At 38.6% G+C, this 12,727-nt stretch overlaps 1 protein-coding gene across 2 annotated transcripts in view; it reads left to right on the top strand.

Moving 5' to 3' along the window:
* MELK (maternal embryonic leucine zipper kinase) overlaps window positions 1-11,736 on the top strand; it is a 52,735-nt gene extending 40,999 nt beyond the window's left edge. For both annotated transcript variants that reach the window (XM_084898735.1, XM_084898734.1), the window contains 6 exons: window positions 510-632; window positions 1,981-2,212; window positions 5,425-5,521; window positions 6,402-6,570; window positions 8,904-9,007; window positions 11,210-11,736. In XM_084898735.1, the coding sequence (XP_084754861.1) occupies window positions 510-632; window positions 1,981-2,212; window positions 5,425-5,521; window positions 6,402-6,570; window positions 8,904-9,007; window positions 11,210-11,387 (903 nt within the window). In that variant the 3' untranslated portion in view covers window positions 11,388-11,736. The remainder of the gene's footprint in view (window positions 1-509; window positions 633-1,980; window positions 2,213-5,424; window positions 5,522-6,401; window positions 6,571-8,903; window positions 9,008-11,209) is intronic.
* Window positions 11,737-12,727: the final 991 nt, after the last annotated feature.

Here is a 12,727-nt window from a genome sequence, read left to right as displayed (position 1 = left end):
TCATTTTTTTATTTGAGAGTTTAAGGGAAAGAGATCAGTGCCCCTGACTAAATAGTCAGGTATTGCATGTTTTGAAAATTCTTGCTGCACATCAGTTGAAAATCACAGTAGTAGATGATTAGTGCCAGGGAAGGGGCCAGGGGCCCCCTACAGTTCTAGGGGCTGTAGAGGATGGGCATGATCGCAATGGGTGATCCAAACTGGACCCACAGTCAAATTTAGAAAAATGGACAAGAAAGCACAGTATTCAGGGCAAGCTGAATGTAATTAGCAAAAGCTCAGGCACCTAAATGTGGGCTTGACATACTATGTTGACCGTGACTAGATCCGTTTAGCAAAATGAAGAGTTCAGGTAGGGGGAAGGGAGAGAGCACTCGAGCTGGAAGGGTGGATGAGAGATTATAAGCTCCTTCAATATACTATCATTTGTTTCTGCTTCCAGGGCATTGCCCTGCACTGGGAATATGCTATTTTAAAAACTAAATCATGACCCTTCTATTTTTGAATAGTCAAAGAACCTGAGTTTAGAAGATATGTCAAAAAGTGATGAAAATTATGTGGCTGGATTAATAGACTATGAATGTTATGAAGACAATTCATCAACAGGTGTAGCTACTCCCCAGACACCACAGGTTGGTTAATTTTATTATTACTTAAAACAGATTATATTGTCTCAATTATAAAAATACGATCTCTCTCGCAAATAAATAAAATAAACAAAATATTGAATGAGAGATTGTTGGAATAGAATGAAAGAGATGCCAATTATTTCCAAGTTGAAGAAAGCCAAGATTCCATTTTGGAACACTTTATTACCTCTCTCTCTCTCTCTCTCTCTCTCTCCCTCTCTCTCTCTCTCAGGTATAATTTACATGTAGTTAAATCATTAAATACACTATTTTAGTGTATAGTTCTGTGTTTTGCCAAAATCAAGAACAGCTCTGTTGCCCCCCAAGCTCCCTCATGCCCCTTTGTAGTCACTTCCCTCTCCCCCCAACTCAGCAGCGGGGAGAGCTGGGTTGTGTTGGAGTGAAGCTTTTCTTTCAGAGGGAGCTGTGTCTGCTTCTCCCATGCTCCTGGAACACAAACAATTTCGGACTACTTTAAATTAAATTCTAGGCTTTTGACTCCAGGGTCCATGCACATAGGATGAAGTTGGGCTTGGAGCCTATGTAAAGACCGTTCTGTGGTTGCTTACAAATTATTACAGAGACTTTTTTTTCTCCTCCGGAGCGCAGGACAAGATAGACACTTCCTCGCCGACTTCTTTGCAGGGCATGTTTATATTTAATTCACTTTTAAAATTTTAGAAATAGCCTTCCCTGGCTCTTCATGGGAGCTTTGGGTCTAACCCTTGCATAGGTCTAAGGCTTCCACAGTATTAAAACCTATGCCGTAGGGTATCCAGGATAGTGGGTAGATGCCCTTAGGGCAGTGGGGAGTCTCATCCTTGGTTACATTTCTGGGTTCATGCTCCTGTTTTTAGTTTGACCTCTGAGGACTTTCCTTACTGTTTAGCAAGCTCAACCATAAATTCAAAACGATTAAAAAATACTTTCTATCCAACATTTCTGTTAGAATATTTTAACATGGTTTTTCTGCACTAATTATCTACTAAACTTTTATTTTTGGTACATATTATTTTTATTATGACAATCTAGGTATAAGAAACAATTTTTAAGGATTTATTTGTGATTGTTCTCAATATTTCCTAGGATCTGGGTTATATTTGAGTGAAAACTTGGCCTGAAACATGTTGAAAATTACCTGTCAATAGAACAGACTAAAGTGATCTACACTTCCTAAAGAGAATGGAATGTACATTTTCAAATTTCTTGGTACTGTTAATAATACCTTTTTGATAGTATTTCATTTTAGGAAAAATGGTACAAGGTAATTTACAAATGATTAAAGCCATGTTGTAAAGAAATTGACTTTTCTCCTTCACTGTGCTTTATCTAGTGATTTTTTTTTTTCCAGTTTGCCAAGCAGTGGACAGAATCAAACGGTTTGGAATCTAAATCATTAACTCCAGTTTCATGCAAAGCATCTGCCAATAAATTAAAGAACAAAGAGAATGTATATACTCCCAGGTCTGCTGTGAAGAATGAAGACGGCTTTGTACTTCCAGAGCCGAAGACTCCAGCTAATAAGAACCAGCATAAAAGAGAAATACTCACTACCCCTAATCATTACACTACACCCTCCAAAGGTATTTGCTGAAAGACCTTCAAAGCCCATTCTTCTCACCATGCCGCACGAATGAGTAGCAGGTCAGAAATGGCCAGCACTGCTCTCAGGAGTCTCTGGGAGAAGTCAGCTTGCTTTTTTTATTAGGTGTTATTTTGATTAGCTGAAATGAAAGCATATTAGTCAACTTCTAATTTTCCTCAGCTTTATACATATAAAATGGAATCATAGCATCATAGGATATCAAAGCTGAAAGGCAAGTTAGAGCTCATTTAATCCACTGCCCTTCTCATGGCTGAGGAACTGCGATTCAGATGAGGGAAGGAGTTGCCCAAGGTCATCCAGGTTTAGATCTTTCTTTCCCCCTCCCATCTGCTCTCACTCAAAATGACTAAACTGAAGTCTCTGCGGAGCCCTTCTTACTCATCGGAGCTCCGGTTCTGGTATCTGATCCTGCTCTGCGTTGTACTACCTCCCAAGCTCCCGCAGACAGGGAAAAGCTGCAGTGTTTTTCCAGATATCAGTGTCCACACTTTGCAACTCGCTCTTCCCCTGGTTTCCTCTCCTCAGCTTTATTTTTATTTATTTATTTATTTATTTATTTATTTAAAATATATTTTATTGATTTTTGTACAGAGTGGAAGGGAGAGAGATAGAGAGTTCAAAACATCAATGAGAGAGAGTTATCGATCAGCTGCCTCTTGCACACCCCCTACTGGGGATATGCCCGCAACCAAGGTACATGCCCTTGACTGGAATCGAACCCGGGACCCTTCAGTCCCCAAGCCGACACTCTATCCATTGAGCCAAACCGGTCCCGGCCTCTCCTCAGCTTTATGATCACCAATTATTTACGCTGTTTCCTTTATGACACCTCAGCGCTTTTATTGCTGGCCTCATCTAAACATTCTATTTTGTCACTAGGCCTCTTAACGCCTAGAACTGACCCTAGTCTTCTAGCCCTGGGTCTCACCAGGATAAGATAGTGTCATGAGAGTAGGCTGTCTGCTGTCTCTGTTGCAGCATGGCATAGTCCGTACATAGTAGGTGCTTAATATAATGGGGGCCATATCTGTTGAATGAAGGCATGAATAAATTAAAGGCTGGAGGGTTTTTATTTACTATGATTTAGTCTCTGTCGCTTTTTAAAATGACACCTAAACTTCATTAACCTTTTCCCAGTAATTGTGACCTGATATTGTTATGTTAACATCCTAATGAATCCAAACTCTGAAACACGGCCATGGGAACTGCTGGCAACTCACATCCTGTTGTTGTGCTTCTAGTTTGCTAGAGGGGCTGATAGCCAGTTCCAGAGGTCAACTTATATGTAAAGATATGAAGAACTTGGTCAGAATATTTGCTGAAAGTCCTGTTAATTGCATTCTCTAATTCATTAACTCAAACAACGTTTTCCTCCAACTTGTGAGGCTAGTTTGCAGTGATGATGAGATGAGTGTGTGGCTGCCCGTGGTTGTTACGAGGTTTTAGTGAGATAACATTTGCACATAGTAGGACCTCAGTAGTACTTGCTATTGGATTTTTTCCAGTGAGGGGGATCTCTTCTGTTATTTCTCTTAACAAAAGTACAACATCCTTTGTGAGTGGGTTGGGCAGCGAGGTAACATGGACCTTCAGCTCATTCAGGGCATTTTTAGAAAGAGCCTTTGATGCTTGCTATCCCTTCTATCATTGATATTTTCTGCTTTTTATGTATTTCTGAAGGTTTTAAAATATGGATAGTTGAGAATTTATAATTTTAAAGTTTGCATGACTTGTCCCTGTGAGAAACATTTTGCTGGTCAACAACTATAATTGGCTGTTTTTCTTTAAACATAAGAGCTGCCTATGGGAGCGAGTGTCTGAGTCCCGATTGATAGGTTCCATTAATGCTTTGCATTTTACTTTTGCTCTGAGTCACTTTTGACATAAACATTAATTTCATTTCTCTGAATCCTGTATAAGCCAGTCAGTGACAATTTGTTGAAGGATAACTATGTATGGTAGTAGATACTCTCAGTGTACAAAGATGAAAACTGTTGTTGATGGATCTTATTTTCCTGTTCTTGTAGAACCAGTGAGAATAGTGCTGAATAGTCTTAAACAAAACAAAACCTCTGATTGTTTTTTAAAAATCCAGTATCATATTTTATAAAGTGAATATTATTATCTCTAAAGGGTTATAAGGTTTACATCATGAAGAAAAAGTTAACTAATCACTGGCAACCAGATTTGTTAATGCATATTTGTCACAAACTATCATGGGATACAAATGCACCATTAGCATACAACAAAATTCTGGGATAAGGAATATAAAAAGAGTTACAGCTCACTCCTCTTTAGTAACTTTTGTCATACTTCCACTGGGACACTTCTCTGTGCCGCAAGAATTTTAAAAACATGTAATACCTGACTTATATAGTTAGGGACACAAACTATATAAACAACAAACAAACAAAAAACAAACAAACAAAACACACCAAACAACAGTTAATACAACAATAGCCATCCAATGTGAATGCCTTGTCTTGAACCATAAATATATAGGTCATATAATAGAGTTGCATCTTACTGGTCACATCCCATAATAAGGTTACATCTGATTGGTTAATTTTTGATATTAGAAATCCTTATATACAAGTATAGGCATCTGAGTTTTTAAAAAATCACCTAGGGGCAAAAAGGTTAGGTAATTACTGTTATTTTTTAAATCAATAAAAATTATACCTATTTTTTTTGTCAGGTAGGCAAAAATATTTTTTGGTGTGCCACAGAATTTTAGTAGTTTATGTGTGCCATGAGATGAAAAAGGCTGAAAATCACTGGCCTAACAGGTTGAGTTGAGCTGTGAATTGAATTAACACCTCTCAGTGCTAGATCAATGAAAGGCGTTAAGTTGGGTCTTTGTGTAAACACAGATTGACTTTCATTTGTAGAAAGGAGAATCATTAATCACAAAATCTGTATTTATATGATCTGTTTAGATCTGTCATATTTATAATAAAATCATAAGCAGTTAAGAGAAAGGAGAGCCACACATACAAAGCAAAATGATTTTGTTTTTATTATAAATCACATGGAAACATTTATTTACAGAATTGTAGCTTTAGCATCACTGGCGAAGTGGTAACATTGCTGAGTCACGGAATGGGGTGATGTATGCATTCTTGATAGAAATTTCGAAACCATAGTATGTCAACTCTGTTTGGTTTGTGTTTGTTGTTTTTCTAATAGTTAGAAACCAGGGCCTGAAGGAGACCCCAATTAAAACGCCAGTAAATCCTGCAGGAACAGAGAAGTTAACGCCAGGTGTCATTAGCCCTGAGAGGCGGTAAGTGTTTCTTAGACTTTTGATCGTTAGTATGTGTAACCAGATTTCCTTTTTTTACATATATGATAAACCTGATTAAGGCAAACCATCGTGAAGATTCTATCCGACCGTAGGAATGTCTGTCTGAGGATGGTCTTTGGCCATTACTGAGGCTATTGCCACTGCTTTCCTCAGAGGGTAGAATTGTGAACCTATTATTGGAAGGGCTGGCACCTTAACCTAAGATATAGCAGGCTGGGAAGACAGCAGCCTGGGCCCCAGCCATGTAGATTTTTTCTCTGGGGCTCACGTTTCTCTGTACTTTTGCCAATAGAGCATAGACATTCACTAATAGATAGCAGTTGCTCAAAAATAATAAAGATACTAAAAGGTGTTTCAAAGAAAACTTTCTTGTCTGAGTGGTTCTGCAGCAAAGATGACCTTTCATTGTCTTTTATACTTACTTTTTCAAGCAGGATCAATTTTGAGTACAATTGAGAAAATTAGAATGTGAACTAGGTATTAGAATGTGAACTATGACATTATTAATTTTCAGATGGCTCGGCAAAGTTGTACATATATTTAATGTATTTATTATCTGTGTGACAGTACATGTGACTGAATATTAACAATTGTTCATTGTACATTTGTTCAACTTTTGTGTCTATTTGACATTTTTTTTAAAAGGTAGGGGTAAAATAGTTTTTCCAAGTGGCATTTGGCTGGGGGAAAGGATGGGGACTAAATTCCAGTAGAAGAATTTGAGCAATGAGGTGGGCTGGCCATGGAATACCCAAATGAGGCCTGCCGGGCAAACGGGACGCGAGCACAGCCTGTGAGGCCCCAGTGGGCAGGAGGCCTAGCTCTGCTTGGGGGTTGTTTTGTGTTTTGTTTCTTTAAGGTGTCGCTCAGTGGAACTGGATCTCAACCAAGCACATGTAGAGGATACTCCAAAAAGAAAAGCAACCAAAGTGTTCGGCAGCCTTGAGAGGGGGTTGGATAAGGTTATTACTGTGTTTACAAGGAGCAAATGGAAGGGCTGTGCCAAAGATGGACCAAGAAGACGAAAGGTAAGTAGACTAAATCTTCAATGTGGACTTCAGAAGGTGACTCCTAACTGGACTACTTTTTTTTTAAAAATATATATTTTATTGATTTTTTTACAGAGAGGAAAGGAGAGGGATAGAGAGTTAGAAACATTGATGAGAGAAAAACATCGTACATGCCCTTGACCAGAATCAAACCTGGGACCCTTCAGTCTGTAGGCCAATGCTCTATCCACTGAGCCAAACTGGTTAGGGCTTTTTTTTTTTTTTTTTTTTTAATCAAAGTACTGAATGAATGGATTAGTATTTTTTAAATTTATTTACTCATTGAGCATTTAGTTAATATATATATTTTTATAATTATTTCTTTTAAAAAATATATTTTTTTGATCTCAGAGAGGAAGGGAGAGGGAGAGAGAGAAAAACATCTGTGGTGGAGAGAATCACTGATCAGCCACCTCCTGCATGCCCCCCACTGGGGATCGAGCCAGCAACCCAGGCATGTGCCCTTGACAGGAATTGAACCTAGAACCCTTCAGTCCGTAGGCTGACACTCTATCTACTAAACCAAACCGTCGAGGGCTAGTTAATATTTTTGAGCATCTAAAATATGCGTATTACTATGCAATGGGCTTTGAGACTGCAGAGATAAATTAGATAGGGCCACCACTTTCAGGGAGCAAATAACTAGAATTCAAATATTCAAATTGGGGTAGAGGGATTAATCACTGAGGCATCATGGAGGTGGGGAAGCATGGGACATATATGAGCAACTGCCTTAAGGATGGGGACTTGAGCTCAGTGGCACCACAGAAGAGTCCCTGGCACATGGATAAGTTTTAAGCCCTCATAGACTATTTGAATGCATGGGAAGTTCATTTGAACTTTGAGTGTGATGTGTGTGAAGAAAATAGTGAGCGACAGGCTAGAAGGTGGGCTAAGAGGTTTGGATTGCATTTAATAGACACTAGGCTTTAAAAAGTTGAATGTGTCAGTGAGATGGGCTCTATATTTGGTGGGGAAGGAAAAGTAAAATAAGTTATTAGTAGGTATAAAATACTTCTTACTCTCTTGGATTCGCTCTGATGAATGACATCTAATGAATGACATTTTTGTTTGGGGAAGTAAGAGGTAAGGGATGAATAAGACACAGCCCACGTCCTTGCGAAACCCAGAGTGGAATAGAATCCGGAACCTTTCAGTCCGCAGGCTGACGCTCTATCCACTGAGCCAAACCAGTTTTGGCCTCTGGTATTTTCTTTATATTGACTGTTTTCTTAAGAAAAGGATTTATACAGGTATGATCGACATATAGTAAACTACACATCTTAAAAATGTATAGTTAACATACTTTTAGCAATAGATATGCACCTATGAAACCATCGCCTTCAAGATGACTGACTTTTTTTTTAATCAAATTTAAAAAAAAAAATTTGTATTGATTTCAGAGAGGAAGGGAGAGGGAGAAAGATAGAAACATCAATGATGAGATGTATCATTGATTGGCTGCCTCCTGCATGCTCCCACAACCAAGGCATATGCCTGACCAGGAATTGAACTGTGATTTCTTGGTTCATAGGTTGATGCTCAAACATTGAGCCACACCAGCCAGGCAAGATGACTGACTTTTAAAAATATATTTTATTGATTTTTTACAGAGAGGAAGGGAGAGGGAGAGAGAGTTAGAAACATCGATGAGAGAGAAACATCGACCAGCTGCCTCCTGCACATCCCCTACTGGAGATGTGCCTGCAACTAATATACTTGCCCTGGTTGGGAATCGAACCTGGGACCTTTTAGTCCTCAGACCGACGCTCTACCACTGAGCCAAACCGGTTTTGGCAAGATGACTGACTTTTAAAAAACATTTATTTAAAAGAAAACTAGCCCTGGTATTCTATAATATTTTTAAAATATTCAAGAAAGAACTAAGGAAACTAATCCAGCTCTATATTATACAAATGGGAATTTCTAGGGCATTTGTTTCCTCTCCCCTCAGTTTATGTTTTCGGACTGGAAGTGTCTCTGTCATAGTGTAGGAAGGGAGAAACAGGTACAGTTTAAACAAATAGACATTGTTTAGTATTTATTTCTTTAAAAAGATTGGTACGAGAGGAAGGTAAACGTATTAAAAGGATGATATGGAAATAGTTACTAATAAACATGATTTCTCCAAGCTTTCCCAGTGCCATATTAATACAGTTTACCAAGAAGGGGTTGTAAATTCTTTCAGTATTTTTCTTGAAATATTTTCATTTGAAATCTTAGTACATGGAGGAAATTTGGTTCTCTAAATCAGGCAGGATGATCTTTGTGTTGATGTAAAGATTGACTTCTCACTCCTTTATCTTTTTAAGCTTCACTATAATGTGACTACAACCAGATTGGTGAATCCAGATCAGCTCTTGAATGAAATAATGGCTATTCTTCCAAAGAAGCACGTTGACTTTGTGCGGAAAGGGTAAGAAGCAACCTGACAGGCTGTTGGATTTATTACTCGATGTCTTTTGAGCTTTCAGAAAACATGGTTGATTCTTTTCTTCCCTTTAAACAATAGATATATTTCTCCCACCTCACTCCAAAAAGCTTTTGTGAGTATCATTGTTCAGAATTTATTCTCTTTTTGTTTTTAAGTACCCATTCTGTCACTACTTTAAAAATTAGACTTCTCAAAGTAGGAAAGTCTGAACAACTTCCAGTTTTCTTTTACATCCTATTCTTTCTTCCATGTTCTACTTTTCAGTAATATTTATAAATTGTAATCTAAACTTGTGAGATACTTGAGGCAAATCCAGACTTTTATAGACGCCTGCTCTTTATGACTCGCTGTTTTACAGGATTGGGCTTTCAGTGTTAGGAAGTCATTTCCCCTAAGATGTGGGATGATCTGCCTTCACCACCTCGGTGGCTGTGATCGCATGGTCTAAACAGCCTGGCCCTCGCTCTCACCTAAGATGTTCCTATTCCCAAGTCCTCCCACTCAGTTATGCCTCTTCAAACACAGCTAAGAAGATCTACTAATATTTAATAAAAACAGTTAAATAGGCTAGTCAATCGAGAGATGAGATTTTAAGAATCATCTTTAACAGAAGTAATTTTGCTTTTCACTTTATACACGGTGAGCACCTGTCTATATCGTTAGGACACGTTTAACTCGCTCTGACCTGTCCTTCATGCGTGGGGTTTAGCAATAGTTTCAGAACCTCTAGCCAAATCTATATCGGAAACTTACAATGATCTTTCCTTCATCATCTGAGCTGTAGCAGATCGCTAACTGGCTGTTAACCAAAATTTGTTCTTCTAACTTCCCGGTCCACCAGAAGGTCTTTGCCTTGATCCTCTTCTTTTTACCTTATTTGTTTTTCATTAGGTATTACCAGTTTCAGGTACAGTCCATATTATTCCTATCAGAAGAATTGCTTTTTCTCTTTCCTATGACTAAATGCTTCATTTTCCCATCGGGAGCCATAACTGTACTCCTTTAGGAATTACTGAGATTGACTGCTTATTTTTAAGCGATAAAGCCCCCAAACACATAACTAAGTTAGAAAAATAATGATATTCTGTGAAACCTCATAATACATAACAGATAGAAGTAATAAATACCTCCACACTTCTGCGAACCAGCTCCTAATCCTGTGCCCCTGAATAGGGACCTGAAATTTAAAATTTATCCTACTGGTTATTGTTTGTGTTTATTGAAGATCAGTAAGACAATGAAATAAAACTAAAATACAATGTAAGATAATAAAAACAGATTTCCATGAATTCAATTTATGCAGCTTTTCAGGAACATACCTGTTTCTTTTCTTTTTAAAAATTTTTTTGGTTAAGGTATTACATGTGTACATATCTTCCCATTGCTCCCCCTCTCCCCTACACTCCCATACATGCCCTCTTCCCCCAGTGTCTTGCGTCCATTGGTTATGCTTATATGCATGCACATAAGTCCTTCAGTTATACCTGTTTCTTAAGCTGTGTTTAAGCCTTCATTTAGTCTGGCCTTTCCATTGTCAGAGGAGGTCACATGCAGTTCTGACTGTGTATGCCGAACGTTTCCGCCATGGGAATGCACCACCTCTTTGGGCTTTCTTTTATAACCCTGCCATAAAGTGTGGTGGCGATCGTAACTTCTTATTACCATAGGAGAGACCTCAAAAACTTGTGTCCTCTGACAGGTTGGTGGCTTCAGCCTTATTTATATGAAAGACAGAAGATTCTGATGAGGTGCATGCAAAAAAAAATATTCTTAATCTTCCCTGAGCTTTGCTTTGTTGTGAACATTGGAATTGGCCTAATGTTCACGGATTACACTGTTGAAAGAGTTGCATAAAAGGGTGCCAGAAGATTTCTTGAGCGTGAATGGCATGTCTAGCTATGAAAGAAGGGCTTTTCTTTGGAGCAATGGAGAATTCTGGTAAAGCCTTTTCATCCTTATTCTTTCTTAAGATCCTAGTTCAGCTTCTGGGAAAACACCAGCCGTACTCCATCACAAACGCATAGCGAGGCCATTTGGAAGCTGTAAGCAGTAATATATTGCTTAATAGGAAATAATGGTTTATTTTGTCCACTGGCCTCCAAGAGGCTTAGAAATCTCTTGTATTATACAGAATATTCATGGTTCTCCTACTAACTGGCTCCTTATCTTGTTTTTTTTTCACAGCTATACACTGAAGTGTCAAACACAGTCAGATTTTGGCAAAGTGACAATGCAGTTTGAACTAGAAGTATGCCAGCTTCAGAAACCCGACGTGGTGGGTATCAGGAGGCAGCGGCTTAAGGGTGATGCCTGGGTTTACAAGAGATTAGTGGAAGACATCCTGTCTAGCTGCAAGGTGTAATTGATGGATGGTTTCCACGCTGCTGGAAGAGGAGGGGTGTGATATAGAGACTGGTGTGATTGGTTTGATTCTCAAAGCCCATTGGAATGACAAACTCCTTTCCAAAGAGTTATCTTAAAGACCAATATATTTTTGTTCTTAAACAAAAGATATTATTTTGTGGATGAATCTAAGGCTAGCCCATCTGTCATTATCTGTTCTTTTTTTAATCACATGGCTTTGTGTATTAACAACTGTTGACTTTCCTAGACTCACTTCCATATGTGAATGTAAGCTCTTAACTATGTCTCCTTTTAATGTGTAATTTCTTTCTGAAATAAAACCATTTGTGACTGTCAGCAGGCTTCTCCTCTCCTTTGTTCTTGATTTTGATTCAAATAAAACCTCAAATGGCTTCCTTACTATTAAGTAGAAACTATTTGGAGTATGTTTTATCTGTTATCAAATATGCCTTGGGCAGAAAAGCAGATAAGAATTCATTTGCATAATTTTTTCCTGTCTCTGATTTAAGTAGGATTTATTGAGATCGTTAACTAAGTCACAGCTGTGGTTACCAGAGTTAAACAACACATTTAATATGTTGAATAAAAGAGTATTGACTTCGGTAAGTGTGTTCGGTCAACAATGATAAGTATCTGAACTATGAACCTCCATGAAATGTTACTTTATGGTAATTTTTCTTAAGTCTCAATGTTGGCCTCAAATTTGTGGTTTTATTTCATTTTATTGGTCTCTAAAGGCCAGCACTCAAGTTATATTTGTATGGATTTTACCAATTAAACTAGTTGGAGAAAAAAATAGCACTGTTTCCAGCCAATACTCAGGGAGTGCTTTGTTCAGTAAACATTTATTAAGCGCTTTATAAGCAGTAGGTTCTGGGGCTGAAGATGACACTGTCCAGTAAACTCAAGGAGTGTTCACAGGGGCAGGTGCATAAGCCAGTGCTGACAGCCTGGAGGGGATGCTCAACTTTGCCTGGAGGAGAAAGGGATGATTTCTTAGAGGAAACAGCATTTGGTCCTGAAGGATATATGAGTCAACAGAAAGGGAAGAGGGAGTAGGACATTCTCAACAGCCAGTTGAGTGTGTGTGAAAGCATGCTTGGTGTGTTTAGGGTGGAGGCAGCAGGTGGTGCAAGGGGCAGTAGCAGGAGGTGAGGGTGGAAAGTTGACTGGGAAATAAGTGATGAAAGAATTGGAAGGATCTTGAATGTTCCACGGAACTATTTTGGCAAAGCAGAGCTGGCAAAGGTTCTTTCACCTTCAAGAGAAACCCTACACCCATTAGTGGTTATTCCCAATTCCCCATCTTACAGCCCGAGGCAACCACGCATAGGGAAG

The sequence above is a fragment of the Pipistrellus hanaki genome (assembly GCF_964339955.1).
Source record: "Pipistrellus hanaki genome assembly, chromosome: 11".
NCBI classification, from domain to species: domain Eukaryota; kingdom Metazoa; phylum Chordata; class Mammalia; order Chiroptera; family Vespertilionidae; genus Pipistrellus; species Pipistrellus hanaki.
The sequence above is the reverse complement of the archived record's forward strand: the minus strand, read 5'-3'. Positions and strand labels throughout refer to the sequence as shown.